At 48.9% G+C, this 25835-nt stretch overlaps 9 protein-coding genes across 9 annotated transcripts; 2 read left to right on the top strand and 7 right to left on the bottom strand.

Annotated features, from left to right (window-relative positions):
• Window positions 1-2258: 2258 nt before the first annotated feature.
• On the bottom strand, window positions 2259-4053 carry F5B22DRAFT_628849 (methionine aminopeptidase 1). The gene is made up of 5 exons (XM_047976446.1): window positions 3791-4053; window positions 3670-3724; window positions 3313-3617; window positions 2715-3261; window positions 2259-2658 (listed from the first exon to the last, which is right to left on the bottom strand). Exons 1-5 carry the CDS (start codon window positions 3953-3955, stop codon window positions 2552-2554), a joined length of 1179 nt encoding a protein of 392 aa, XP_047825416.1. The 5' UTR covers window positions 3956-4053; the 3' UTR covers window positions 2259-2551.
• Window positions 4054-5307: 1254 nt separating this feature from the next.
• On the bottom strand, window positions 5308-6992 carry F5B22DRAFT_652010 (major royal jelly protein-domain-containing protein; the record flags this gene model as incomplete). Its single annotated transcript, XM_047979547.1, has 6 exons — window positions 5308-5438; window positions 5509-5677; window positions 5820-6424; window positions 6481-6627; window positions 6811-6865; window positions 6927-6992. 6 exons carry the CDS (start codon window positions 6990-6992, stop codon window positions 5308-5310), a joined length of 1173 nt encoding a protein of 390 aa, XP_047825415.1.
• A 1406-nt stretch (window positions 6993-8398) lies between these two features.
• On the bottom strand, window positions 8399-9364 carry F5B22DRAFT_536330 (uncharacterized protein). The gene is made up of 2 exons (XM_047972788.1): window positions 8878-9364; window positions 8399-8818 (listed from the first exon to the last, which is right to left on the bottom strand). Exons 1-2 carry the CDS (start codon window positions 9194-9196, stop codon window positions 8508-8510), a joined length of 630 nt encoding a protein of 209 aa, XP_047825414.1. The 5' UTR covers window positions 9197-9364; the 3' UTR covers window positions 8399-8507.
• A 1401-nt stretch (window positions 9365-10765) lies between these two features.
• F5B22DRAFT_536187 (uncharacterized protein) lies at window positions 10766-12198 on the bottom strand. Its single transcript, XM_047972785.1, has 2 exons — window positions 11544-12198; window positions 10766-11416 (listed from the first exon to the last, which is right to left on the bottom strand). Exons 1-2 carry the CDS (start codon window positions 11695-11697, stop codon window positions 11256-11258), a joined length of 315 nt encoding a protein of 104 aa, XP_047825413.1. The 5' UTR covers window positions 11698-12198; the 3' UTR covers window positions 10766-11255.
• Window positions 12178-14610, bottom strand: F5B22DRAFT_628841 (ATP-NAD kinase-like domain-containing protein). The gene has a single exon (XM_047976445.1). It carries the CDS (start codon window positions 14159-14161, stop codon window positions 12719-12721), a length of 1443 nt encoding a protein of 480 aa, XP_047825412.1. The 5' UTR covers window positions 14162-14610; the 3' UTR covers window positions 12178-12718.
• A 480-nt stretch (window positions 14611-15090) lies between these two features.
• On the top strand, window positions 15091-16773 carry F5B22DRAFT_536208 (uncharacterized protein). The gene is made up of 2 exons (XM_047972787.1): window positions 15091-15328; window positions 15410-16773. Exons 1-2 carry the CDS (start codon window positions 15282-15284, stop codon window positions 16476-16478), a joined length of 1116 nt encoding a protein of 371 aa, XP_047825411.1. The 5' UTR covers window positions 15091-15281; the 3' UTR covers window positions 16479-16773.
• On the bottom strand, window positions 16773-18908 carry F5B22DRAFT_536190 (26S proteasome subunit P45). Its single transcript, XM_047972786.1, has 4 exons — window positions 18672-18908; window positions 18553-18612; window positions 17634-18443; window positions 16773-17574 (listed from the first exon to the last, which is right to left on the bottom strand). Exons 1-4 carry the CDS (start codon window positions 18672-18674, stop codon window positions 17068-17070), a joined length of 1380 nt encoding a protein of 459 aa, XP_047825410.1. The 5' UTR covers window positions 18675-18908; the 3' UTR covers window positions 16773-17067.
• Window positions 18909-19663: 755 nt separating this feature from the next.
• F5B22DRAFT_628836 (succinyl-CoA synthetase-like protein) lies at window positions 19664-21833 on the top strand. Its single transcript, XM_047976444.1, has 5 exons — window positions 19664-20044; window positions 20178-20206; window positions 20299-20425; window positions 20502-20590; window positions 20701-21833. The coding sequence occupies exons 1-5, from the start codon at window positions 19884-19886 to the stop codon at window positions 21288-21290; spliced, it is 996 nt and encodes a 331-aa protein (XP_047825409.1). The 5' UTR covers window positions 19664-19883; the 3' UTR covers window positions 21291-21833.
• Window positions 21834-22921: 1088 nt separating this feature from the next.
• On the bottom strand, window positions 22922-25075 carry F5B22DRAFT_536134 (uncharacterized protein). Its single transcript, XM_047972783.1, has one exon. The coding sequence runs from the start codon at window positions 24711-24713 to the stop codon at window positions 22986-22988; it is 1728 nt and encodes a 575-aa protein (XP_047825408.1). The 5' UTR covers window positions 24714-25075; the 3' UTR covers window positions 22922-22985.
• Between the last annotated feature and the right edge of the window lie 760 nt (window positions 25076-25835).

The raw sequence follows: 25835 nt of genomic DNA, 5'->3' as shown, positions 1-25835 counted from the left end.
TACCTAGGCGGCACGCTGCATATGTGCTGACTACGCCTCCCCCACTCTTCGGTATTCCAAAGCATGATATCCTGCGCTATGCGCACAGCATATACTCACTTAACAAGCCTTCGTTAGCTATCACCTTAGCCTCCACGAAACCTCCGGGACACTTTTAATCGGGTCTTAAGTATCCCCTAGCTTTGCTAACAGATCTACATACAAAAGCCTAGCTTTTGCCGGTGATCTATGCATATCTGGTATAGCATTAGGTATCTTTGGTATCAAAACCGCTACAATACATGTCTAATATGCTCTGATTGGCTATGTAGAATCTTGGCAGGTATCGGAGGCTTCGTGGAGGCTAAGGTGATACTGATGTCTCCTTTTGTGATGTCACACCTTAGGATCGCCTCGAGTGCGAAAACAATGTTACCGCTGAAATACGTCTACTTGATTAGACTGTTTCCGTTGCTTTAACCGTATGGCGCATGCTTGAATACGTGAGAGGTCAACACCACTCAACTATGCTCAGCTAGCAGTTTCAGAAACGGTCTGGATGATTGCTTCATAGTACATTAATACCGCGAGAAACCCATTGAGCTTGGAGCCTACACTGGCCATGCCTAGACGCTAAGATCGAGTTAAGCATTGGGCTTGTGTTGGGCAATGGCATATCCCGTTCCCGCGTCCCGTTCTCAAAAGCTTACTTATCGTCATGATTAACATACAAGAATCCGCTGCCGAGGCAGCTCCGCATGATTATCGTCTCCTACCTACCTACTTTGTCTGACGACCCTAGATATATCAGAGTATATGTATGTTCCGCCACAGCGTACCTAGCCTACTTGGCAAGCCACCTACAACATCGACTACCGGTACACGGCATTGCTAATCCACTAACCTCATGTAGCCCATGTTCCTTGCGTTAGAACGTGTCAAACGCTGAGGTCGCATACCTACCTTTCCATACGATGGCTACACGGTACACCTTAATTATCGTGCGATCCATTCAATGGTATACTGGGTACATCTGCGAGCGGCCCCCACTGCTCGGCGCCATTGTGGGCATTTCACCTTGGCAACAAAACTCAAATATTTAGCCGTCTACCCGGTAGATTTTGCGTGACCAATGCCTACCTTGCATGAACACATATGACGCCCGAGGTATATAGATATACTGAATACCCACGCCAAGGTTTAAGACAATGAGTAGGAGCGCAAGATAGCCCTTATTATCAAACAAGATATGTAAGGGCTGGGATTCGCCCGGATACTCGTCCGAGAGCGGATCAATAACTTCTACGGTATCAGCACTGGGACAGAAGTGAAACGAAATAACTACTTGCTTGTTACGATCTAGTATCTCCTACTATCTACATGATATGATATTGTAAAGATTTGTCGCTGGATCTCGGAAGTCGATACCGTAAACAACAGACACTCGTTGATCTTGAGAGAAGTAATAGATAAACTGGTCTGTTCGGTAACTCATGATCTTCATTCCACATTTCTTGAGAATCCCGAGGTGTAAATCGGTTGGCAAATCGTAGTTTTATAAGGCTAAGCCAGACGCGCAGCGGTTGCCGATGGTGAGGATCTTCTGATCCTTATCGGTGGATCGTCAAGCTATAACATAGCCTTACTATAGGCTAATAAATATCACCTCAGGCTCAGTGAAGATAACAGCAGATTCAGTTCACCGCCTGCCTTGCAGTTGAGATAGTACACCATCACAATATAGTAATATGTAGATCAAAAGGATCCTTTGACAACCACCTAAAACCGCAGAGCTAACTTGGTAGTCTTTCTTCAGCCAATGGGTATCTTTATTTATTCATACATTCTTCTTGATATCAAGCTCGCACGCGTTCTGAGTGAAGTGAGATCTTTTTTTTTTTATCAACCCTCCCCCCTCCGCCAAGAGCCCTGCATACAATGTGGGAGCCGCCCAAACCATGTCGCACAGCTAATAGAAGATCTGAGCAGATGCACTTATGTAAGCGAAGTACCCACTGAGCCCCTGCTTCAATTCCACAAGATCGACGAATCGACTAGCTTCATTGGTATGCCCTTTGACCCTCAGCACTAAATTATTCTTTAGAAAATACCGTGGTACCTATCTATAGGTACCATTTCCAGAATGCCGTTCGCATTCGCCTCGTTCTTATATACCTTGTTCAATTTTCTCATTGTACAAGAAACAATTCAAAAGTTAAAGATAGAAATATGCAGAGTTATTATTATAATCAGTGTCTGAACTTACAGACTCCGCATAAGCACTGCAGATGCATCCTAGTCTGCTATTATAAGACACCTTAATGGAACCCGCACAGACTTAAGATCCCTTTCAGTAGCCATTTAGTCTCACCTAATCATTAATGGGGTTCCTTATTCAGCTTCATACAACCACTGTCTAATTTTCCTTCACTCGGCCCTCAGCAACTTCGTACCTAACGAGCAGATATTTGAAACGATATCAGCATGGCGAAGCAATTAATAAAGTCTTGTTTTCGCGCGCCACATAGATTTCTGTCCAACCGAAACGAACGTCAGTTCTGTTGGCCAGTCATCAGTGCCCTGTTCTTGCTGTTGGCATCGGAATAGGTCCGCCTGGAGAGGTTTCATTTCGAGCAGTGAGGATTTCGACCCCGGTCTCGGTAACGAGTAATGTGTGCTCTAATAATTAGCTGTTAGCTGTGGAATCCGATGACAGAGAAGAGTCGTTGCCCTACCAAACTGGGCAGTTCTTTTCCCATCCATTGTCACATTGGTCCACTCATCTGGCCAGTATTGGTCTCGAGGGACGCCAAGTGTGAGTATGGGCTCAATGGTGAAAGTCAACCCCGGCTTGCAAACTCCTGCGGCCTTGTTTTTTGCATAGTGAGGTATCCACGGGGAAGGATGAAACTCGCTGTTAATTCCGTGCCCTCCCCAATTCGCGATGACAAAGCAGTTCTTAGACTTAGCATGCTTTTCGATGGCCTTTCCAAACTCTCTTATTGGTGTGCCCGGCTTCACTAGTTTGATCGCCTCTTCGAGACATTCCCGCGCCGTCTCAACTACCCGAATCGAGTCCGGGTCGGCCTTAGCACGATCCCCTACATAATATGTTTCGTTCACATCAGCGTGATAACCCTCGTGGTACAGTGAGACGTCTAGGTTAACAATATCGCCATCTAGAAGGAGCCGGTGATCAGGAATACCGTGGCAGACGACTTCATTCGGAGATGTACACAGAGACTTTGGGAAGCGGTTGTAGTTAAGTGGGGAGGGGTATGCCTATCATTGTCAGATAACTCAAACTATGCCATGGGTAGAGGGAAGCTTTACATTTCGTTCTATGCATGCCTTATGACACACCTCATCTAGATAATCTGTAGTGATACCGGGACGAATCTCAGCAGCGATAATGTCCAGTACCTCACGAGATAGTATGCCAACTTTGCGCATGGCATCCTGTCCTTTGGTGTCCAGGAAAGACCACCTCGTTCCACAGCGTCGTTCACCCTCCGGTACACCCGTGTCTGCCCAGTCAGGGCGCTTGATAGAGGAAGGAATGGTGCGTTTGGGTGAAAGCGGGTAGACGGGTCTAACGGTGCCGGTGTAGGGGTATGCAGGGAACGGGTTATAAAATCCTAAGAGTGTTAGCCCGCTATCAAATGATGATAATCAAGGTCATAGTCTCACCATTTCCTATCTTCATGTCGTCTTGCACCGGGCTGTGTGCGGCTTTGTGTTGGGTCTACAATAGAAATTCAATTAGCGAAGACATACCCTTAGACATTAAAGCATGCATAATCAAACAAACCCAATTACGCTTGAAGCAGTCTTGCGAACAGAAGAAACCATCTTTGCCTAGTTTTAGACATGTAGGACATTGCAAAGTACCAGCGTCCTCTTCGCAATCAACCCCTTGGCATTTTGCCTTGATCACTGCTGGTGGAGAGTTGTTTGCTATGATGGTAGGACCCATTGCTTAATGCCAGATGCATAAATATTATTCACAAATAATCAGATGAAGAAGAAACAGTTATTATTGAGACACGGTAAAGACAGGATGGGACTTATAGCAATTTCGTGTATAGTATGTTCTGCGGTTACCTAAGCAGCCAAAGCGGCATAGGTTGCACAGTCTTCTTAGAATGCTATGCAGCCCAGCCCTACGCCCTTTGGACTACATGCGACCCACGCCAAGTGCAACTATGATGAACTTAGTCTTAGTATGTGAACCATGTAATGTTATTGGATATTCAACACGTTTGAGATCTAGAAGCTACCTGTTTAAGTCATGGAACTTTATCACGATGCTCACATGCGCTCATACACGAGTTGTTAGGAGTAGTATGTCTCTTTTTATAAATTAGTTATATATATTATCGAGATCTTCCACAATCACATTGGTGTTGTGATGTTTAGCAGAAACCAGTAGGTGATACGTATGGAGTACCTACTTCAGTAAGTCAGGCAGGTATAAAGTCAACAGCGCCATCTGGATCTTCCCAGGCAAGTAGTGTAAGGGCGACTATTTCATTGAAAACATTCTCTAGAAAGGCCACATCATCCATCCCAGTAATAAGTGAATAAAACCAGAATCCGCTGGCAGATACTCTTTCTACCCGGCGCGGCAACCAGACCCGACTAGTGTATCCCTCAAATTCTGTCCATGGGGTTATGCCATCGATGCAAAGCTCCAGCAGCACCGGCGCCTGTCTCAAGGCGTATTCGTGGCCATGGACCGCGAGGAGCTCTTTCATCTAGGAAAGAGACCCTCCTGCGCAAAGGTACTAATTAAGTCGAGGACCACATACGATCCACTATGCAGTCTTGTTCCCTTTTGCGCGTCATGGCGCCTCTCAAAATAGCATATGAATGAATAAGGACACCGTGATTATCGTATCAGTAATAATAGCAATGAGGCCAGGTCGCACACGGCCCGTGGGTCAGTGGAAGAATAACAGTTGGGCTGTGGTAACTACCACAATCATAGAGTTATAATAAACAGACTTTCTGTGTATACCCCTCACTGAGGCATCAAGGTTTCAAGGTCATCCTGCAACAACAATCCACATATAGGAGCCCGATGGTTACATCCCTGGGAGTAACGATGAGAAATTCTGCGATGGGTTTACACCATGGCCACCGCCGATGCATACCTGGATGATTCATCGACACTTCTTCAGCTCCTAGTTGTTGTCGAGCAACGCACAGAGATCATTATAGATGACGCAGAAGATGCAAGCTATAGGCTGATATGTTGCATAAAATTATTTCACCATTGCACAAAGCTGATGATATTCTCACTCGTATCAACTTGGATCAATCCCATCATGACACATAAGGTACCTTCGCGGCTCCATCAGGTAAAGGTGCCTTGAAAAGGGCGAATGGACGTGTCTTGTGGTTGACCAAGAGCTGATTCGACGTGAAGTACAGATAGCCGTCAGTGGCCACAGACACTTGATATCTTGTCAGCACCTAATATAATTTGAAATGCTTCTCAATGGCTCAAGTGCAGGGTTTACATACTTGTATCAACCCAGTTAATCCTCGGGTCCCGTACAAAGAGAGACGTAGTTCCGTTGGCAGGGTTGAAGACGTTGATGGCATTGAGCTCACCGTTACCAACGTAGATAAGATTGTTGCTATCTGTCTCGAAGCCATCGCTGTGTCCTTTCTGGCCATGATTGACGACCGACTACAAAAAGTGGAAGCGTGTATATCAGTACTAGACTTACGACGCACCAAGATTGATTTTTATGAAAGTATTATTTCTGAGTTTTTTCAAGTTCGGATAACTATATCTTCAAATGAGGGATTTAACAAAAAGGCGGTCATACCTGCTGTGCTAGAAGCTCACTTGTCGAGCCCCTCGCTCGAAGCCGCGCAGTTGGCACACTATACATATACCGTGATGCGAACGGACCAAAGTACAGAGTTTCTCCATCTACAGAGAGAGCAATACCATCAGAGCCTACAGGGTTCGTGGTTAGGGGACTATTGTGGCTTGATGTGTAATACATCGGTTGACCCCATATGAACGAGAGGAACTGTGATTCCCCGCGTACAGACTCTGTCAAGCCTATATGCCGCCAGCTCTCTCCTGTCCCAAGGTCGACCACGATAATGGCGTTCCGGCCGGAAAAACTGCTGTCAGTGATGTATCCAATGCCTTGACCTGACTCAGTTACGCTAGCGCGAAGGTCAAACCGCACGTCATTGAGGTAGCTATCCGCGTATGCTACCTCGGGAGGGAATACGATGGCCTTAAACACTTTGTTAATCGTCAAGTCAACCCCAACTAACTTAGGGCCTCCATATGCAGCAGGGAGAACCGCGCCATTGGGCCCTATAACGCGGCCAGTATCAAGAATCCATAGGCGATCCAAAGCATCGACTACGACAGACTGTACGCTTATAAAATAATCCTGATGGTTGGCGGAAGCTACAATTAACATTAGCGTCCTGTACTTTATGTTTAAAGGGTCATACGATGCTTACTCGGCGGCGTAGTAGTGTAATTAATAGCCCCGCCTGGTGGTTGATTCATCTCAAGACTCGGATACGCGGCCTCTTCGGTAATAGATTTATGCTCACCGACCTGAATGACATTGTTTGAGCCATTGTAAACGTTCGTCGCATCCAGACCTTTTCGGAACATCAGTATCGCACAGACGTTATCGATTTGTCAGGATTAGCATTACCACCAGGAAAGCAGGAAAATATGCGCCCAGAACTAGATACCGCAACTCCTTTTCCAGCGCGTTAGAAGATCAGAGAGAGAACGTGCTGCCTCGGACAAGAACCGCCAGCCAAGGGTTTGAAGCGTACCAGTTGGCCACTGTCCGTAATATGCATGAGCAACCTCCAGCGTGGGCCCATAAAGCTGACGTAGAAATGTTATCAATGAATAATAATAGGTTTTCTAATGATGGGGAAGAACTCACACCGGAATCCGAAATGAATTTGAAATCCCCGTTCGCCGAAGTCTCCTTGATGAGGCCAATAGCCATTGCTGTCGCCCGAAGAACAACCCTCATGTCGACTGGAGTAGTTGATCTACCTATTCAAATCTATGCGTGGAAAGTAGTCGCGAATTTTAGGATAGTTACCCTAAATCTTAAGGTACGAGGCAATTGTCTGGCTCTCTCTTGAGCCCAAGGTAAACGCGCCCAGCTTTTCTGAAGAGCGAAAGTTCAGGGTTCACGGTTGCTTCAACGAAACATTCTCCTAGAGGCTCGGGATTTTATATTCACGTCAGATAGTATCTAGTTATATATCTCCCACCGTAAGTACTTACCAGGTAGGTAGGTAGGTAGATAGACCTTCCTCTTTTGATTATCTCATCGGGCCACTCGGTATCGCACCCTTGCTGATGGCGCCAGCATCAGTGATGACGTATTATTATGCGGAGAATCCATGATAGACACGTTTATATTTTATATGCATATAATCGAACAGAGGCCGAGCAATTGGCGTACCAACCCAACTCCCTGTTCTTCAATGAAAATTTGGGGTTGACAAACGCTCCTCCCCTGCTTCTGTTCCGGGTCAAATCTTCGTCTTTGGCGCTAGGTGGCGGAGTATCAACCATTCTTCCTATATGCCTTTTCATAAGTAGTGGCAGGAGTTTCCTGTACATGGGGTTTCCTATGGTAATCTTCCAGATTGTAAGTATCCAGCTCATATGAATAAATGTGTCAAATATCCTCCCAACAATGAATGCAAGACACGACATCGCCCTCTGATTGAGTCCTTCTAAATACCACGAAACATCTCACATATAATGAATGACGTCGTTCTGACAAGCGGGATACATCATAGCTTATACGCGCAGCCTCTTTGTTAGAAAAACAAACTGGACGGTGTCATTTCCTTGGAAATGGCTATGAATAAGTATAGAATTTTAATAATGCGTCTTTATGAAGTAATGACGCAAAGGCTATAAGGAATACTATCTGAAGACGCACATACATAAAGGATGCTGGTGTTAGGTTATGCCTAAACCTCCCCGCGGAGCCCGGGAGTTCTACGTCATATTTATCACATCATAGACTCCCCCGTCGAAGTTATCATGACGGCTTTATATGTCGAGGGCGGGGAGGAATAACAACAGGGAAACTGTAGCACGACTTCATTTTCGAGCAGAGACAGGAGTCTGCTACTGTCCTCCGGTCAGGTTAGTAATAAACCTGCGAGGTGAAGCGCCATTAACAGGCAAGTAGCCAGATAAATGTGAAAGAATGTATGTATTGAATGCTATCCCCATACATGATGATGGTATCTTCCACTCCAATATTCCTATGCTCATTGTTGTGATAATACCTTAATTAGACCCAATTAAACCAAGATCTCGTTCATGAAAAATTAATCGAAATCAAATACAAGGAATGACTCGTCAATATTAGATCTCATTTAGCTTCCGCAAAGTAAAAATGGAATGAATCGCCTTCAAAAATGCCTATTCAATGCCAAATTTGAACATGGCCAAAGGAATGTATGGTCAGGCAGTTCACGCGCAGTTCAAATTAGAGGAGAACGGGAAGGCCCACGAGCAACCCGGCGACAAGGGGGCCGACAGCAGCCTTGGCATTTAACGCGCCGGCCATGTTGTCGGGCACAACGGTAGGTGTGGTGCTAGGCTCAACAAGGACTGTGGTCGTATCGGAAGGAGTCTGACTTCGAGTTTCAGTCGTGATGCCGGAAGTCTCGATCACGGTGGCCGGAGTCGAGCTCACGCCTCGAGTTGTTCCACTTGGCGTCTGGGTCACCGTAACGGTGGCCGTGTCAGAGCTCGTGGACGACGGGCTGGTGACGGTCGTGGTTGACCCCGTGGGATCTGGAAGAGAAGTGTTAGCAACGTTCAACGACACCGATGAGAACCACTTCGTCTCTTACAAGGGCCATCGGCGTCATCAAAATTCCAACCACAGTCGTCCATGAGGTCAGCTACGTCGTTGTCAGAATCAGAATCAGAGTCGTAGTCCCTGATGCAGCTGGCACACTCGGTCAGGCGCCTTCTCGAATCCGGAGCATTGCACACACAGGGAGTGTATGTGTCATCGTCGTCTGTCTCGCGGTCACAGCGCGCGCTGAGGTCGATGGTGAACTGACACGCTGGGAGACACTCGCTCGGGACATCGGACGCATCGACGTCGTTCTCGGCGGCGCCGTAGGTGGCGAGACTGAGAAAAACTAGAGTCTTTTCCAATTGCATCTTGAAGCGGTTTTGTTAAGATGTTTCTGAGATAATGAATCGACTGAGAATGCAGAGCTATCAGTTTGTGTTTTACAAGTGTGGTGATGATGAGGGTGATGCTGATATGGGATGGACGGAGTAAGGGAACCAAGATGTTTAAATAAACAGCCACAGAACTCTCATATAGGTCTTCCTGGAATTGAAGCCGTTTTATTAAGCATTTTGTTTCATGCCTTCATCTCGAGTCCGTCTTACCAGCCAACTCAACCCAACCCAAAACCGGACACCGCAACCGCCTTGGCACAGCGCCGACGTTGATCATGGTATGCGCCAACTGATGCAGTGCACTACACGTGTAGATCCGCCGTGTCTCTGGGCAAGGGTTTTCCTGTTTGAAGGAACAAATAGGGCGACGTACCTGACGTGGATCTTTCTGGCGGTTTACGTAGATTATGGGGCATCAACGCACACAGCCATCATGGCCCAGCTGAGCCAAGATTCTTTCCACGGCACTTGAACTGGCTCTCCACTTTCGGTCAATGCCACGAAGCCAAGCAGCCACGATCTACCTGGGATATTTGATATGGGGTACAGATATGATAATGCCGCAGATGGGTATTTATTCATTGTCAAAGAACTGCTCCAAAGTGTTTGCCGTCGGCCAAGGAGGAAAACGTTTGGCGGTGTCCTAGTCCGCTGCGAAACACCGTGTTGGGTACGCTCACGATGCGCTTCACTGCTCCTGGTAGATATCTGCGCCTGTCCAGTAAAGCGATCAGAGGTATCGACCTATCTCCTAAGAACTACAGTGCTGTGATTGACGCGCCATCAACTGCGTCGTCATTACGTTGGCCGTCGCGGTGGTTTGTAGCTGCATCGTGGCATAAATGTCTGGCTGGTCTTTCATCTGGTAATTAGCCTCTCTTGGCACCCAAGTCTCCACGTATCCAAATAGACCACCTACCCATCTCGTATGCCTCTTCGAGGTTTTCAATGCAACTAGGTGCTAAGAAGCCCCGTTTGAGTTGCTAAAATTGGCGTCAATCACAAATTCAACGCGTCTGGATATATCAAGTCTTTATTAGCTGCATAAGTTAGACGTTGTGTTCAGCTAGACAGGCCCAGCATATCGTGGCTTCACATAGAAGCACAGCCACCAGATCTACATTGTCCTCGGGCTGCATGTCACATCGGCATGTTGGTACGTGGACTGACTATAACGTCCGTCTAGCGGCCTAATCCATTGATCCAACATCAAGGCTTGGGTGGATAGGTAATGAGCCAACATTGACGCAAGCTAGTTCCCAGCCACAAGACTGTGACACTACAGTACTTCTCGATAATCTTAGCTGAAAGGCTCAATGAGCTGTGTCGTTCGAACTTTCTGTGCGTCTTTCACAAAACTTCTGCAGTCTGGAAGCTCTATAGATCAACCCGCCCTCACACGGACATCTATTGTGACACGTGATATTATCTGGAGTTGAAGTTGTATGCTATAGGTCTTGACCGACGAGATTGATTACGCTTTCCCATAGGAGTCACGCTTAGACTGGAAACTGATTAATATTATCGTGATATCTGGGAGAAGTTTGAGGAAGGCAGCTTTTATAACATACTTTCGTTAGAGATTATGTGTTATCATTTAACGGACATGCTAGGCCACTAGATATATCCTCATGCTACAGAAGCAAGGAAGTCTTTGCTCGAAAGATGGCAGAAATCGCGTTAATTGCACGCCGGGCGGGCAACCTCCCTTATCAAAGCCTCTGCCTAACAACTGATATCATGCCATAGGTACTTTCCAATTTCACACGAGGCACTGATCTAAGTGTAGATAGGGGCAAAGTCAGATACCAAAGACAGAGGAAGGGAATCCGCACAGAACTTAACAGTCATATTATATATAGTATTGCATCATAATCACACCCAGTCCCAAGTCCTGCCGGCAATCTCTATAAAACTTCTCCCAGGACTCGAGCGACCAAATTCATATTTCCACCACACGCAACCCACTCATTTCATAATCTCCCTTCACGCTACTATCTCCTCATTACCCAAACACACTACACCACGCACCTTAGAATCGTTCCTTATCCTTAATAGGGAAATCCGTGCCCGTAGTCTTCTTATACTGATCGCGTATGAAATCAGAGATTTGCTCGTCCTTCGCCTGTTCGACGGCACTTTCGTTGCTCTGATCGCCCTGGCCGAGGACGTTCTCTTGTACCCAGTCGACACCTGTCAAACCAATTAGTTACCTAATTCGTTATCTCGTAGCCCCCAATCAACATTTCATTCTACATATGGCGATATGGAAGAAGTACTGGGTGGTGAATGTGCAGGCAAGGAAAAGTGAGAGACAGACCTTTGTCAAGCGCATCCTCATTCTTCTCGCTCTCCCTGCCGCCTCCGGCGACAGAGTTCAATTTATCCATGATCCCACCCGAAGACGAGGTCTGCTCCTTATTGGTGTCTTCGCTTTTGGAGTTTCCACCAGTCAACTTGTTAACAAAGTCCATTTCGAATGACGAAAACGATGCCAAGGCCTCAGTAAAGTTCTCAGTCTGAGATATAAGTCGGGGCTTCTAAATACGCAACGGTGATTACGGCGTATCTTTTATTCCTTGTTTCCTAAAAAATAAGATAAAACTTTGGGGTTGTCTGTTCTACATAGTCTGCAAGGGGGAGACCGAGGTGATTAGGTATATGTAGTAAGGGAGAGCTGAATCGTATTGTTCCACTAGTGATGTCACTCATGAGCCTACAAACAAGCCAGCCGCGGTTTGGCTTGGCAGCTTGTCGGATTGCCCCAACTAATGTAATATCTTGATTCCGATCGCTTAACAAAATCAAGTTTTGGTGTTTGACGAGAGACTAGTTAGCAATAACGTGAAAGCATTGCATCGATAATGATCCTATCAGCATGGCCCGTACCAACAGCGGTTACGGCTATAGGTCACAAGCCCAACCCTTCAATGAGCCGTTTGAGGTGAATGGCATATGAATCTACCTCGTCTACGAATCTAAAACGTAGGAAATAATACAGGACAGAATGTGTCACTCGGGATACCGCGGTAATATGTCGTAGGCGGAATAGATATCTAGGTTTCTAACAAGCAGCTACCCGCGTATTTTTAAGACTCCATGATACTCACAATGAAAGCTATCTTTCTTCATCCATGTCTAGTAGTCAACAGGCCACGGTAAAGCTCTGCAGCGATACCGTATTTTTAGTCTCAAAATAGCAAGTCTCTTTACTAGGGAGGGCCGCCCACAAACCCTCTAATCTCTTAGTAGATGTTGTACACTATCCAACGAATCCCACTAGCTAAATGGACTTGTACAAAACTATGCAGGGGTATCAAATGCAATGCGATCAAAGATATACCTAATAAGCTAGTTCTGAATGGCGTCCAAACGCGAATGTATCAAGCATGCACTGTTACTCAACCGATAGCAATGAGCTGCTATCCCAAAAGCAACAGGCAGAGAGCTACGAGGTATGGCGCGCAAGATTTAAATAGTGATCCAAGACTCCTCCTAGGCTTCTCCAAAAGGATAATTGAACTTAAGCAGGCCATTAAGACCCCCAACCCATCCGTCATCATCCTCGGTGGGGTTCCCATTCGCTGGAGACCGGATGACACAGGGGACACCTCCAGCCCAGCCGCCGTCTGTCGTCCGGCCCACCGTTTCTCCCTCGACTCGAATCTCCATCCCGATAGTCACGCCGCTCTTGCGCTTTCCATCAATGCTTACCTCCAGCTCTCTGCCACGGTTCTTCTCACTCAGCTTGAGAACGACCTTGGAATTTAGGGGCAGGCCGAGAGGTCGGAAGCTGAGGCTTCGAGCGCAGATGGGAGTGATGAGGAGCGCCTTGACGAGCGGGTGCATTATACTGCCGCCGGCAGACAACGAATAAGCCGTGGAGCCTGTTGGGGTGCTAACTAATATCCCATCTGCTACGGCCTCGGTTAAAAAGCGCCCGTTGACGTAGACATCGATGATGGCGAGATGAGGATTAGGTCCTCGATGAATGACAAGTTCGTTGATTGCGTGGAATGCTCGTTTCATAGGCTCTGCCCGTTCGTCTGGCGTCTTGGTTGCCACTGGCATCGGAGGGAGAAGCTGCTGGGGTTCGGCCGTTGACGTGGGCATCAACTGGCTGTTGATATTCACACCATCGGCATCGTATACTCCAACCTTGAGGCGATGTCGGAGGAGGACTTTACTCGACCTAGTAAGTCCCATAGATTTGCCACGTACATGACTCCAAGCATCGTGAAGTGGTAAATCGTCTTGGTCGTTATGCTGACGGTTAGCGGCGGCTTGGGTATGAGGGTCCTGCAAATCGGTCACGGCAACTCGGCTGCCGCTCATATATACCTGACGCCACGCGCGCTTGTATTCGTCGAATTTCCATTCGCCCAAGAAACCTAGAGAACCCATACTGAAAGACAGCATGGGAGGCACGGACGAATGAAGACTGAAGAGGCTGGCGGCGCGTAAGATAGTACCGTCGCCGCCCAACGTAGCGACTAAATCGATCTTGTCATGCATGGCCGAGGGGTCTGCGGTGTAAATGGGAAAGGGCAGAGTCTCGTGAATCTGAGAAGCGACACGGTGTTCAAAGACAAGATTAACGCCGGAGTATTCTTGGTGAACATGCTTCGCGAATGTGACAGCGGACAGAGTGACCTGCGGAGCGTGGAATTTGGGGATGATTAGGATGTTTCGCGGAGGCTCGGGCCATTGCAGCGATAACAGCGACGAGGTCGGGCTATCTTTGTACTTGGGTTTGATGCGAGGAGGCAGGATCGAGACATCGAGGATCTCGCGGCGAAGGGCGGTCGCAGAGAATGGCCGAAGCAAAGACGCAGACGCAGACAAAGGCGAAGGCGGAGCTGTTGTCGCTCGTCGTACGCAAAGCCGGCGAGGAACGGGGCCGAGGCCGAGGCGGGTCAGGACAGACGAGGGCAACATATTTCAGGGGCCGTGTCGGTATTCGGCAGCGGTATTCGGCGGTGGGTTAGTCAAGGCTGGAGTGATGGATGGAAGCGACGAGAGCCAGTGAGATATAGCATTCTCTCAAGCACTCGGCTTTGTGTCCCAGTTCGACCAGTTCGACGGGCGGGCTCAGGCTATAGCACGAAAGAGCAGAAGAGATGCGACAAGATTCACGGTCATTCGACGATGCTAACCCATGGTCTTGGTCTGGTGTTGTACTCGAGGTCTGTGTAATAGACAGTTGCGTACCATCTACTATCGCACGATGCTGAAGCTACTCACCCTCGATGTATGGGTCAAGGAATAGAGAGGGTCGAAGTCAGTATCTTTTGACCAGAAACATGGTTCGTATTGAAATCCATGAATATACTGCATTTAGAAGGGAAAAAAAAGATGCCCTCTACCAAGTACGCTACTACTAATAGGTAACTTGTGCAGTGGGAGGTACCCATGAGGTACTTGGTCAGACACAGGCTCAAGTGCAAAATCTAGCACACCTGTAAGTTGTTTGTAAGTATATACAAGTACCGACAGATGTCTTCTTGTATGCGAGATGACCCCGCACCTGCGTCGATGACTTGCCGGGATCTCCAGACTCCAGATGCCATCCCCAAGGCGGATGGAGACGGCTACAACCTGTATGATACAGCCTGTTTATTCCGAGCCATGGCTACTGGCTGTCCCGAGTGGATGGTCAAGTGCCCATCTCGGTAATAAGATGGTCTGGTCTGTCCTGTCCTCGTTGGTGGCATGTATCATTACTTCGTAGGTAGGGTCATCGGGAAGCGAGGAGGTTACTACCATGTCTATCACAACAATGTTTAGGCAGTTCGGCTCAAGTTTGATTCAGAGATATACAAAATCAAATCTGTAGAAAAACCTGGGACTTTCATTGATTCTCTTACTACCCTGCCTACCTACCTAGGTAGGTATACATACCTAGGTACACATGTACTATGTAGGTAGAGTAAATAGCACCTACCTGTAGCTACCCCTCAAACTACCCCTCACTCTTTCACTCTTTCACCGCACCCCCTCATCGTCGTCTTCATCTTTTTTTATCATCATCATCACCGGTCTAATTAAACTGCTTACAATGGCACAAACCAACGAGGTTTTTAACGTCGGCGTTATTGGCTACGGGTAAGCCGTCGTCACTGGATGATCAATCCCTCGTTCGCTTATTCACCTACTCACCTGCTCACCTACTTACCCGGAATCCAGCCTCTCAGCCAAAGTGTTCCACATCCCCTTTATAACCACCACGCCCTCTTTCAGCCTCCACTCGATTCTACAGCGCAACCCGCAGCCCTCGTCCTCCGCGCCCGACGACTATCCCTCTCTGCGCCACTTCAAGACCCTCGAGCCATTTCTCGCCGACGCCGATCTCGACGTCGTCGTCCTCACCACGACCCCAGACACCCACTTCTCCCTAGCACAGCAAGCCCTCAACGCAGGCAAGCACGTCTTCGTCGAGAAGCCCTTCGTACCCACTTCAGATGAGGCCACCGAGCTCATTCGCCTAGCCTCCGAGAAGAATCTGAAGATATGCGTGTACCAGAACCGCCGCTGGGACGCCGACTTCCAGACGGTGCAGAAACTCGTGTCTGAAAACACTCTGGGCACCATCTACGAGTTCGAGACACACTTCGACCGGTACCGCGCCGACGCGCCAACGAACTGGAAAGGCGAGCTAAGCATGAGTCGGGGCGGATCCGCGCTCTACGATCTCGGCACACACCTCGTGGACCAAGCCTACGTGCTCTTCGGGCGTCCGACATCCGTCTTCGCCAAACTTCTCAACCAGCGCTCGGCGCGTGTCTTAAGCCCCTCCGACACCACCGTCGAGCCCGACGCAGTCAATATGCAACTCTTCTACGGCTCGGGTCTAATCGTGCACGTACGGATCGGTGTGCTAAGCGCCGAAGTCCGGCAGCCTCGGTTCTGGATTCGCGGGTCAAAGGGAAGCTATCATAAAGACGGGCTCGATCCTCAGGAGGGTCAATTGCGCAATGGGATGAAGACGAGCGATGCGCAGTTCGGGCGGGAATCAGAGGAGTGGGCCGGACGCCTCGTCACTTTAGCCACAGATGGACAGATGTGCGAGGAGAGTTGTCCCAATGTCGAGCCGCCGGTGACATATCGCAAGATCTATGAAGCTTTCGGGGAAGCGCTCAAGGGCAACGGGGATGTCCCTGTGCCAGCCGAGGAGGCGCGCGACGTCTTGCGGATCCTCGAGGCCGCGAGGGAAAGCTCTTTGACGAGTCGCGAGGTCGAGTTACACACAAACTAAAAGAGAGAAAAAAAAAAAGTAAAACACAATCATAAATACCTTAGGTAGGTAGGTAGCCAGCAAAAGCATTCTACATTCTGCATTCTGCCATTCCCAGTTGAGATTACCCCAGATATGTCCTTTGAGCCTCCTCTCTATTTTAAAAGCCTTTTTTGAAAAATGTATAGTTCGTCAGGCGATCGCGAGACTTGGTCACTTCGGAGTATCGCAAAAGCTCAGAATGGAAAACGAGGTAAGATCCATAGTTATAATGAGCAATAATAGGCTCGATGATAAAAGAGTCATCCGAACTAGATTAGTTTTTTGCGGTCTTTGTGGCCTGACAAATAAGGACGCAAAGGGCATCGCAAGACATTTGGAGGCAAAAGTTGCGCATACGAGTTTGTGCTTCAAAGCCTTGACTATCATGCCTGAACGCTCATCACCAGCAATCAGATATAACATGGTAGAAACCTGCTCGATAGTGTGTCACATCAACCACGGTCTTTTATCACTGTATGCTTCTATTATCTGCTACATGCTTTCGCGCAAATTGATATCTTCGCGCTTTGTGATGAATGCTCGTAATGTACACCTACTCGCCCACCCACTACAAGTACAAGCCCTCAGGCTCACCCTCCTGCTTCGTACGCAGCACTCTTTCTCTCGCGGCGCGGAAGTCAGCCATCTGGACTCGCATGCGACGCTCACGAAGCGCCATGAGACCAGCCTCGGAGCAGATGGCCTTGATATCAGCGCCCGACAGGTCATCCTTCTGGCTGATGAACTCGTCGAGGTCCACGTCCTCGTTGAGGCTCATCTTACTCGTGTGAAGGTTGAAAATCTTGCGCTTGGTATTCTGGTCGGGATTTTCAAAGAGGATCTTGCGGTCAATACGACCCGGCCGGATCAGAGCCGGATCCAAGGTCTCGATCTTGTTGGTAGCCATAATAACCTTGACGTCACCTCGATCATCGAAACCATCCAGCTGGTTGAGGAGCTCTAACATGGTTCTCTGTACTTCTCGCTCGCCACCAGATGTAGAATCATATCGCTTTGTGCCAATGGCATCGATCTCATCAATGAACACAATAGAGGGGGCGTTCTCAGCAGCAACCTGTGGTTTTGAATTGTTAGGTCTGGCAGAACCTCAAGATATGTTCTGGAAATGCTTACCTGGAACAGCTGGCGGACTAAACGAGGCCCATCGCCCAGGTATTTCTGAATCAGCTCACTGCCGACAATGCGCAAGAAGGTAGCTGATGTCTGGTTGGCGACGGCCTTGGCCAGCAACGTCTTTCCTGTACCAGGGGCACCGTAGAGAATGACACCTTTGGGCGGCTTGATACCCATCTCCTCGTATAGCTCAGGGTGCAGTAGGGGCAGCTCGACGGATTCTCTAACTTCCTGGATTTGTGATTCCAGGCCACCAATATCGGCATATGACTCGGTCGGAGCCTTGTCTAGCTTCATAACGTTGACAGCGGGATCTGTATCATCCGTGAGTACTCCAACGATGGAGACACTCTTATGGTGCAGCAAGACGGAAGCGCCGGGTTCTAGCAGGTCTTTGTCCACGAAACTCATGATACTAACATAGTATTCGGGACCGGTGGTGCTAGAGACAATGGCGTGGTCGTCGTCAATCATCTCTTCGAGGGTGCCAACGCCCATGGGGCTGCCGCGCATGTCATCAACGCGTCCTCGTTCGTCAGCCATACGATCAGCTGCCTCGGGGTCGGGAGCAGGGCCTGTGTTGTCCTTTGCGGCCTTGGCCTTGCGTAGACGCTCCTGGTTCTCGACAAATTCCTCTTCCAGCAAAAGATGATCGTGGATGCGCTGCATTCGGAGTAGGCGAAGCTTACATCGACTGGTCGGGTAGACGGTGGGGAGTTTGGCGGCAGCAGAGGTTCCGGCGGCCTTTCTCTTCTTACGGCCAATGCGGGTGGTCGGTCGCGGCGGGGGCTCGTACTTGGGCTTCTCCTTCTGTTATACTATAAGCAAGGGATCAAGGTGATGGTGATGATGGCAATGATAACAACGGCCAGGGCATGATAAGCCACGATATCAGTTGAGTCTGAGGGTAAGAACATACCTTCTTGTCCTTGTCATCTCTGCCATCCTGGCCAGGATTCATGCCAGACTGATTTTGACCCTAGCATGTGATGTGAGCACAGAAGTAGCGTAATCGAGATATCAGTGAGGGCGGCTTACCATATTGGCTCAATGTGCTGTGAGACGAGTCGCCAGTCGTTCTAGAAGAGGCGAAGGACGAGCGACAATGAGGGGATCAGAAGGCGGCCAGGTGCGTGCACAAGAATCCAATGTCGACGGTCAACGTCTCGACAAGAGAGCCGTAGGTACAATAGGTTGGAAGTTGATGATGGCGATGACGGCGATGATGGCAACGATGACAATGATGATGTTTGAAGGAAGGTGGTGGATATCGCGAGCTACGAGGCCCCAGTTGCCTGCGAACTACCTATGCTAGGTACCTGGTACACAGCGTGAAGGGACCTCTATGCTAGGTACTCTTATTATGTGGTTAGTCGAAATAGTTACATAGATTGAGCTGGTGGGCACTGTACATGTATAGATACCTACCTAGGTAGCGAAAGTACGTGTACTTAGATAGCTGGTAGGGACAATCAGGCTTCGAGATGGCAACGCATGCTGGTAATGGGCCCCATATTCTACCTGATCTGGTAAGCTGTCGCCGGGCTACGCTAGCTGTCACTGCCGCTTGAAGGAGAGTACTTAAGGTGGCCGAAGCCAAAAGGGCTCGAGGGCCTTATTGAATATTTCGAACCAGCAAGTGCTGTAGCCAGAAGTCAAGGTGTAGTAGTCAAGCCCGCTATTCTTATATGCCCTTGCTTCCGTTTGCACCCCCTACCAGACCTGAACCTGGGAAGGCGAAGCCAATTTGACAGAATGTAGATGTAAAGGAAATGATGGAATGCTCATATAGAAATGGAGAGTCTATATATTCATGTATATTCTTTGATCAGATATACTTCTAAATGATAGGTACTATACCACTACATATCGGGACTTGAGAGACACCGAGGGGCTGACAGCTGCCAGCTTCGTCACAGCTGGTCTCGGCTATCTCGTCAGGCTGGCCGTTTCTAGCCGTCACAGACTGTCACAAGTGCTCAAATTACCTACGGTACCTACCGACAGTGAAGATACCTAGGTACAGCCACCTGCCACATGCGCGTTTTGCTTGGCTGCCATCCTTAGCAGCAACCTTGAAGAGATAACTTTTGATCATCACCATCTTTTCTGTGCTCTCTATCTGGCCTCGTTGTTCAGCTCGAGCCACTACGCCAATCCGCCTGCCTGCCGACCCGCCGCCGTCTTGTCGACATCAGCTCCGTCTTGATTCGTCTGCGCAACGGTGTCTTCTACATCAACAGCGAAAAGATGCAGGCTCTCCGTCACATACGGCCCGCTGCTTTGCGCCAGCTGTCTAAGCGCGCATACAGCTCCTCCTCGTCCTCTCCCTACTCGCAGACTATCGAGAACCTGCGCATCAACGGCGAGACAAAGGTGCTCTTCCAAGGCTTTACCGGAAAGCAGGGAACGTAAGTCTACCCCCACGGTCCAGGGCAAATACTTTGTACCTCTTCATGCAACCTATAGCATCCACCCGACCTATGGCATCATAGCTGTCGATATCGAGACCATGCCATGCTGACTTGAGGCTTCTCTCTGTAGTTTCCATGCCGAACAAGCTATCGCCTACGGTAATTAATACCCGTCATCCCAATCGAGGACACCGGACATGTTTAGTAACGCTGCCCTACCTGTCATTGGGTCTGACATGTGTTTGCGACAGGTACCAAGGTCGTGGGAGGCACAAACCCTAAGAAAGCCGGCCAAGAACACCTCGGCCTACCAGTCTTTGGAAATGTGAGCGAGGCTGTAAAGGAAACGGGCGCCACTGCTACTGCCATCTTCGTACCGTAAGTCTAGCAGACGGCCACGGGCATCTGATCTGCCACTGGAGAGCTGGACAAGAGACGCTAAATTCATGGGCAGGCCACCGCTAGCCGCCGCCGGTATCGAGGAGGCCATTACTGCCGAGATCCCCTTGGTTGTCTGTATTACCGAAGGCATTCCTCAACATGGTGTGCTTGCTCATCTCCTACTGTCTTGTCACCTTTCTCCCCCATATCTCTGTTGTTATTTCCTCGCGTTCAGGACACTGTCGATTTAGACTTGGCTAACAGGTACCCAGACATGGTTCGCATCACCGACATGCTAAAGACTCAGTCTAAGACCCGTCTCGTCGGTCCTAACTGCCCCGGTATTATCGCTCCTGGCCAGTGCAAGATCGGTATCATGCCCGGTTTCATCCACAAGCGCGGCCGCATCGGTATCGTCTCCCGTTCCGGTACCCTCACCTACGAGGCCGTCAACCAGACCACACAAGCTGGTCTCGGTCAGTCGCTTGTCGTTGGTATTGGTGGTGACCCCTTCAGCGGAACCAACTTCATCGACTGCCTTAATGTCTTCCTCAAGGATGAGGAGACCGACGGTATCATCATGATCGGTGAGATTGGTGGTGCCGCAGAGGAGGATGCTGCCGATTTCCTGCGTGACAACAACACGGTCAACGGCGGCAAGCCCGTCGTCAGCTTCATCGCCGGTATCAGCGCGCCTCCAGGACGTCGTATGGGTCACGCCGGTGCCATTGTGTCCGGCGGAAAGGGCGGTGCCGATTCCAAGATCAAGGCCCTGGAGGCTGCCGGTGTCATCGTCGAGCGCTCACCCGCTGGTCTGGGACGTGCTATGCGTGAGGCCTTTGTCAAGCGGGACTTGTTGTAGATTCAGCCCTGGATGGCGAAGGGTGTAATGACGGGGGTGTATAAATACCTATAGATAGAGGGTTTCTCTGGCATCTGGTGGGATTTTCATTATTTAATCTGTCAAATACAGCATGCATCCATGATGATCATATCCCCTTTTTAGAGTGTCAAGGGTCGAGAAATTCGCTACGCTCCTAAAGCAACAAGTTGTTCATCCCCTACAGTGGTGCGTTGGCGGTGCGAATAGAAAAGGACGAGGATGAAATCACATAGCATTGGCCATCCTTTGAGCAGAGGGGTTGGTTATTAAGTCGTAGAGAGGGAAGGGGTATGTATGGCCAGCATTAAGCCAATTCAACTCGCTACCCAAAAGGTGTCTAGCATTACAACGCTGTATTGTTCCTAAACATATCAAGAAGCTATTGCACTATACAGATGATACTCATAGGATCAACTCATAACTTATCTCCTAGGTCTCACTCATATCATGTCCCTTGGGCATTTTACACCACGTATGCCATATCTATAACCCAGCACCGGTATTCTAGTTAGATTTAGACACGTAGATTTATTTATGCATATAACTAAGGGCATATATATATATATAGTTATAGTAATACAAGGTAACTATGATAAGATACGTATGAGACCCAGTCCATCGACTTGCCTATTAACTCATACAATATAGATAAACAAGCCACGCTAATTGCAAATACAACACACGTAGCCCTTTCTTCTTTTTTTCTCATAACAGAGAAAGGGGGGAGGAGGGGAGGAAGAGAGAGATAGAACCCAATGCCAATCCAACAGCTACTCTCCAACACACCCGCAGAAGTAATCCAACCTAGTACGATACAACCCATGGGCTATCAAGCGAAACCTACTCGAACATTAAAACTATAATTCCGGTTTTCCACAGAGCAGAAGAGCTTTAAAAACTAGCTTATACGTCCCTGGTAAAGGCTATTTATTAACAGAGCGATTTCTGGAATTCAAAATCGGGTTATCACTCATCCACTTGATTATTCACTCACTCACTCACTCGTGCACATCGACGGCCCCAGAGATGAAAGCCTGACACGTTTCATCTCATCTTACCTCATTTACTTCATCCCTCATATTGCTTATATATCCCTTACCTCTTCTACCTTCCTCTCATCGTCATTTCTCTCATTCAAGACATTTTTTCTTCTATTCCATGAATCTCTGCGTATCTATCATCTATATATCTACGCTGTCTGGCTGTTGCCCGTAAACATTTGGGCAAGCGACACACAACAGTGGTCTGAACAAATTTATATACCTAAATACTTACCTGTTGTCTTGGAACATTCACTTCGGGATTTCTATTTATTTAACTATCTGCTTGCTTGCTGCTGTTGATATCGACTGTTTCTCTCACCTTCTATCCTCCGCCACCTCCTATCTCTGGTCCCGCCCCTCCCCTCTCTCTCTCTCTCTCTCTCTCTCTCTCTCTTTTTTTTTTGTTGCACACAAACACATATAGACGTGCCAAAATATATTTATACTCAGTATCACCATCACAAGCAATCCAGTCCCACCTTATGCTCCCTCATTCATGAATAGGATAAGAATGAACAACACCAGTAAGAATTCAAAGGCATGAAGTAAAACTGTGATAATCTTTCAAATTTTTTTTTCGTTCTATTGTATACTCATTTTACTATTCTTCATTTCGCCGTATCATGGCTTCTTATCCCAGCCTTCCATCAAGCCACTTGCTCATATATGGCCCGTCAAGCCAATACCCCAGCTTCTTATAATAGCTCCTGACACCCACGCCGCTAATGACAGAAATCTTGACACTCCCATGCTCATCGCGCGCAATGCGCTCCGCTTCTTCCATCAACAGCGTTCCAAAGCCCTGGTGCTGGAATTTCTTGGGGTCTCTCGCGTGTACAGGGACGGCAGTTCCGTAGACGTGGAGCTCTCGGACGAGACTTGTCTGCTGGCCCGTGAGTTCCTCGCGGTAGGTGTATTTTTCCGTGCATTTTCGGAGCCGTAGAAGACCGACAAGGATGTCCTGCTTGGGGTCTTCGTAGGCGAGGAACGTCTCCCATCCGCCGTTGGCCGTGTAGTCGCGACGCACGAGCTCGATCTGGTTGGGGCGTATCTTGTGTTTGACCTCGTTGATGCCGACCTCGCGGGTCCTTACGTCACGGCAAGTTGTGCCGAAATCTTTCATTCGCGCCAGCGCTAACTCTCTCAGATTTCCATTCTCTACGCCCGAGGTGACGAGAGGCATGGGAATATCTCTCTGCACTCGGTAGATTCTCGTCCACGGGGGAACCAGGGCCAGTATACGCGCCACAATGTCGATGAGAGCATTGGGGGTGTAATTCTGATATCTTCCCGTCCGCCACAGCTCGTAGAGACCGGTGCCACGGATGACGAGAGTGGGGTATATCTTAAGCCCGTCGGTTCGGAAGGCCGGATTCTCAAAATACTCGCGGAATTGATCGAGATCACGCTCCATGCCGACGTTTGGTAAGTCGGGCATCATATGTGAAACAACTTTGAAGCCGGCATCCTTGGCCAAGCAGAAGGTCTCGGCGACAGCAGCGACAGTGTGACCGCGGTTGGTATCCCGCGCGACATCTTCGTACAAAGACTGGACACCCACCTCGAGCCGGGTACATCCATATCGGAGCATATCAGTGAGGTGCGGTTGCAAGCAGTAGTCTGGTCTCGTCTCAATGGTGATCCCGACGCATTTGATGTTGCTCATCTCGCCAGCCTCTACGGCCTCATCGACATTGGCCGTCTGATAGCCGCTGAGGGCGTTGTGGAGCTGGGAGATGAACTCCTCGCGGTAGGGAACTGGCAAGGACATGAATGTGCCACCCATGATGATGTACTCGACCTTGTCGACGGAATGCCCCAAGGACTTGAGCTGGTCGACACGGCCGCGGGCCTGTTCAAAGGGGTCGTAGCGAGCACGGATGGCGCGCATCGAGGTGGGCTCATAGCCAGTGTAGGACTGCGTACTATATTCGAAGTCGGAGTCAGGCCCACCAGGGCAGTAGACACAAATATTGCCAGTGTAGGCGATATGAGGGCAGCGATGGGGCTTGCACATGACGGCGACGACAGCGATACCCGAAGATGTCCTGATGGGCTTCGCGATCAGCTTAGGCATGATGTATTTCTTGTAGTGTTCGGGTACGGCGGCGATGATGGCGGTGAGTGGCGGGATGTTGGTGAGCCTGTGTTTCCTCGACAGCTTGGTGCGCAGGCCATTGAGGTTGATGTCTTTCCTTGGATTCTTGGGGTCCTTTGAGGCTTCGTGGTCCTCTATGAGGACGTTTGCAATGTCGGCGCAACATCTCAGGAAACGCTCGTTCTCGGGAGGGAGATTGGCATCCTTCTTTCTGGACGGCTTGCTCGCGGTGGCCGTCACCGTCGCCGTGGTTGTCGCCATGGTTGGCGGTTATCGCTCGAACGGACAGACGATTGCGAGAATACGGAACAGCAAGCTACTCTCTTGTGGGTGATTGTTCAGTCGGGAGGAGTGTAGAGTCGGCGCGGTCTAGAGGTAAGTAGGTATGCGGTATTCAGGATGTCTAGAGGCGACTTGAATATTGCTGCTGTTGCTTGATAGATAGACTTCCAAGGTTCTTTTCAATGATGGTGGGGGTTTTTGCATACCGACCCCACCAGCCAGTACTACCTACCTGTCGGCCAGGTAGCTTTTAGGTGCCGCTCGTCCCTCCATCGGTTGAGATTGTGCCATTCAGACCCTGCCACTGTCCCGCTTACAGCTGGACATATTAACATGGTATTCTGGAAAAGTATTACTTACCAGATAGGATTCTTCATTCTATGCTTTCTAAATGGGAGTTCTCTGATAGTTTCGATCCAGTCTGCAAAAGGTACAGCAAGACTCAAGCCTTTCGATTAGTGTATGCATATACCTACACAAGTAGGTAGGTACTTACATAGTACATGCATACCGCGTATACCTAGGTACTTGGTAAGGCACATCCCTACCCCGCCACGGGCGCTAGCGAGGTCAATGGAGAGGTAGGTATCTGTGTACTTCATCGATACCTACTTAGGTAAGTAGTCACTTAAGGGCACCTGTCATTCACTCTTCATCAGACTGCAGTCTTCGTATTTGTCTCTCCATCATACATATCATACGCAATGGGCTATGCAATGTATAGTACTATGCAGCTTTTGGCAGGTTATTATGACTTACTGACGGTCTCTTTGTCAATGCGGTGCCCGCCTCCCCAAGCCGAGCAAGCCTCACTTTTAGCTCCCCGTTGCCCCTCCCCCTGCCCCTCCATGGCCAACTTGGAAGTACCTACCACTCACTGTGTCCACCACTAAGCCCACTAACACCGCCGCTGTACTGTAAATGGACTCAGCCCAGTTCTCGTCCCCATTTGCAACTGCCAGAAATCAGGATTCAGGGATCGTGAATCGTGGATCGTGAATCTCGAAAAGAGAATACTTCGCTTTTACTATAAATCCACGGGCACCTTGGCCCTTTGTCTGTCTGTTTATATTTGAAACCGCCTTTCCCCCCCTCCCCCAA

Source organism: Xylaria bambusicola (genome assembly GCF_022495145.1).
Source record: "Xylaria bambusicola strain CBS 139988 unplaced genomic scaffold F5B22scaffold_78, whole genome shotgun sequence".
NCBI lineage: Eukaryota > Fungi > Ascomycota > Sordariomycetes > Xylariales > Xylariaceae > Xylaria > Xylaria bambusicola.
Note: the sequence above shows the minus strand (reverse complement) of the source record. Positions and strands in the feature narration are given on the sequence as shown.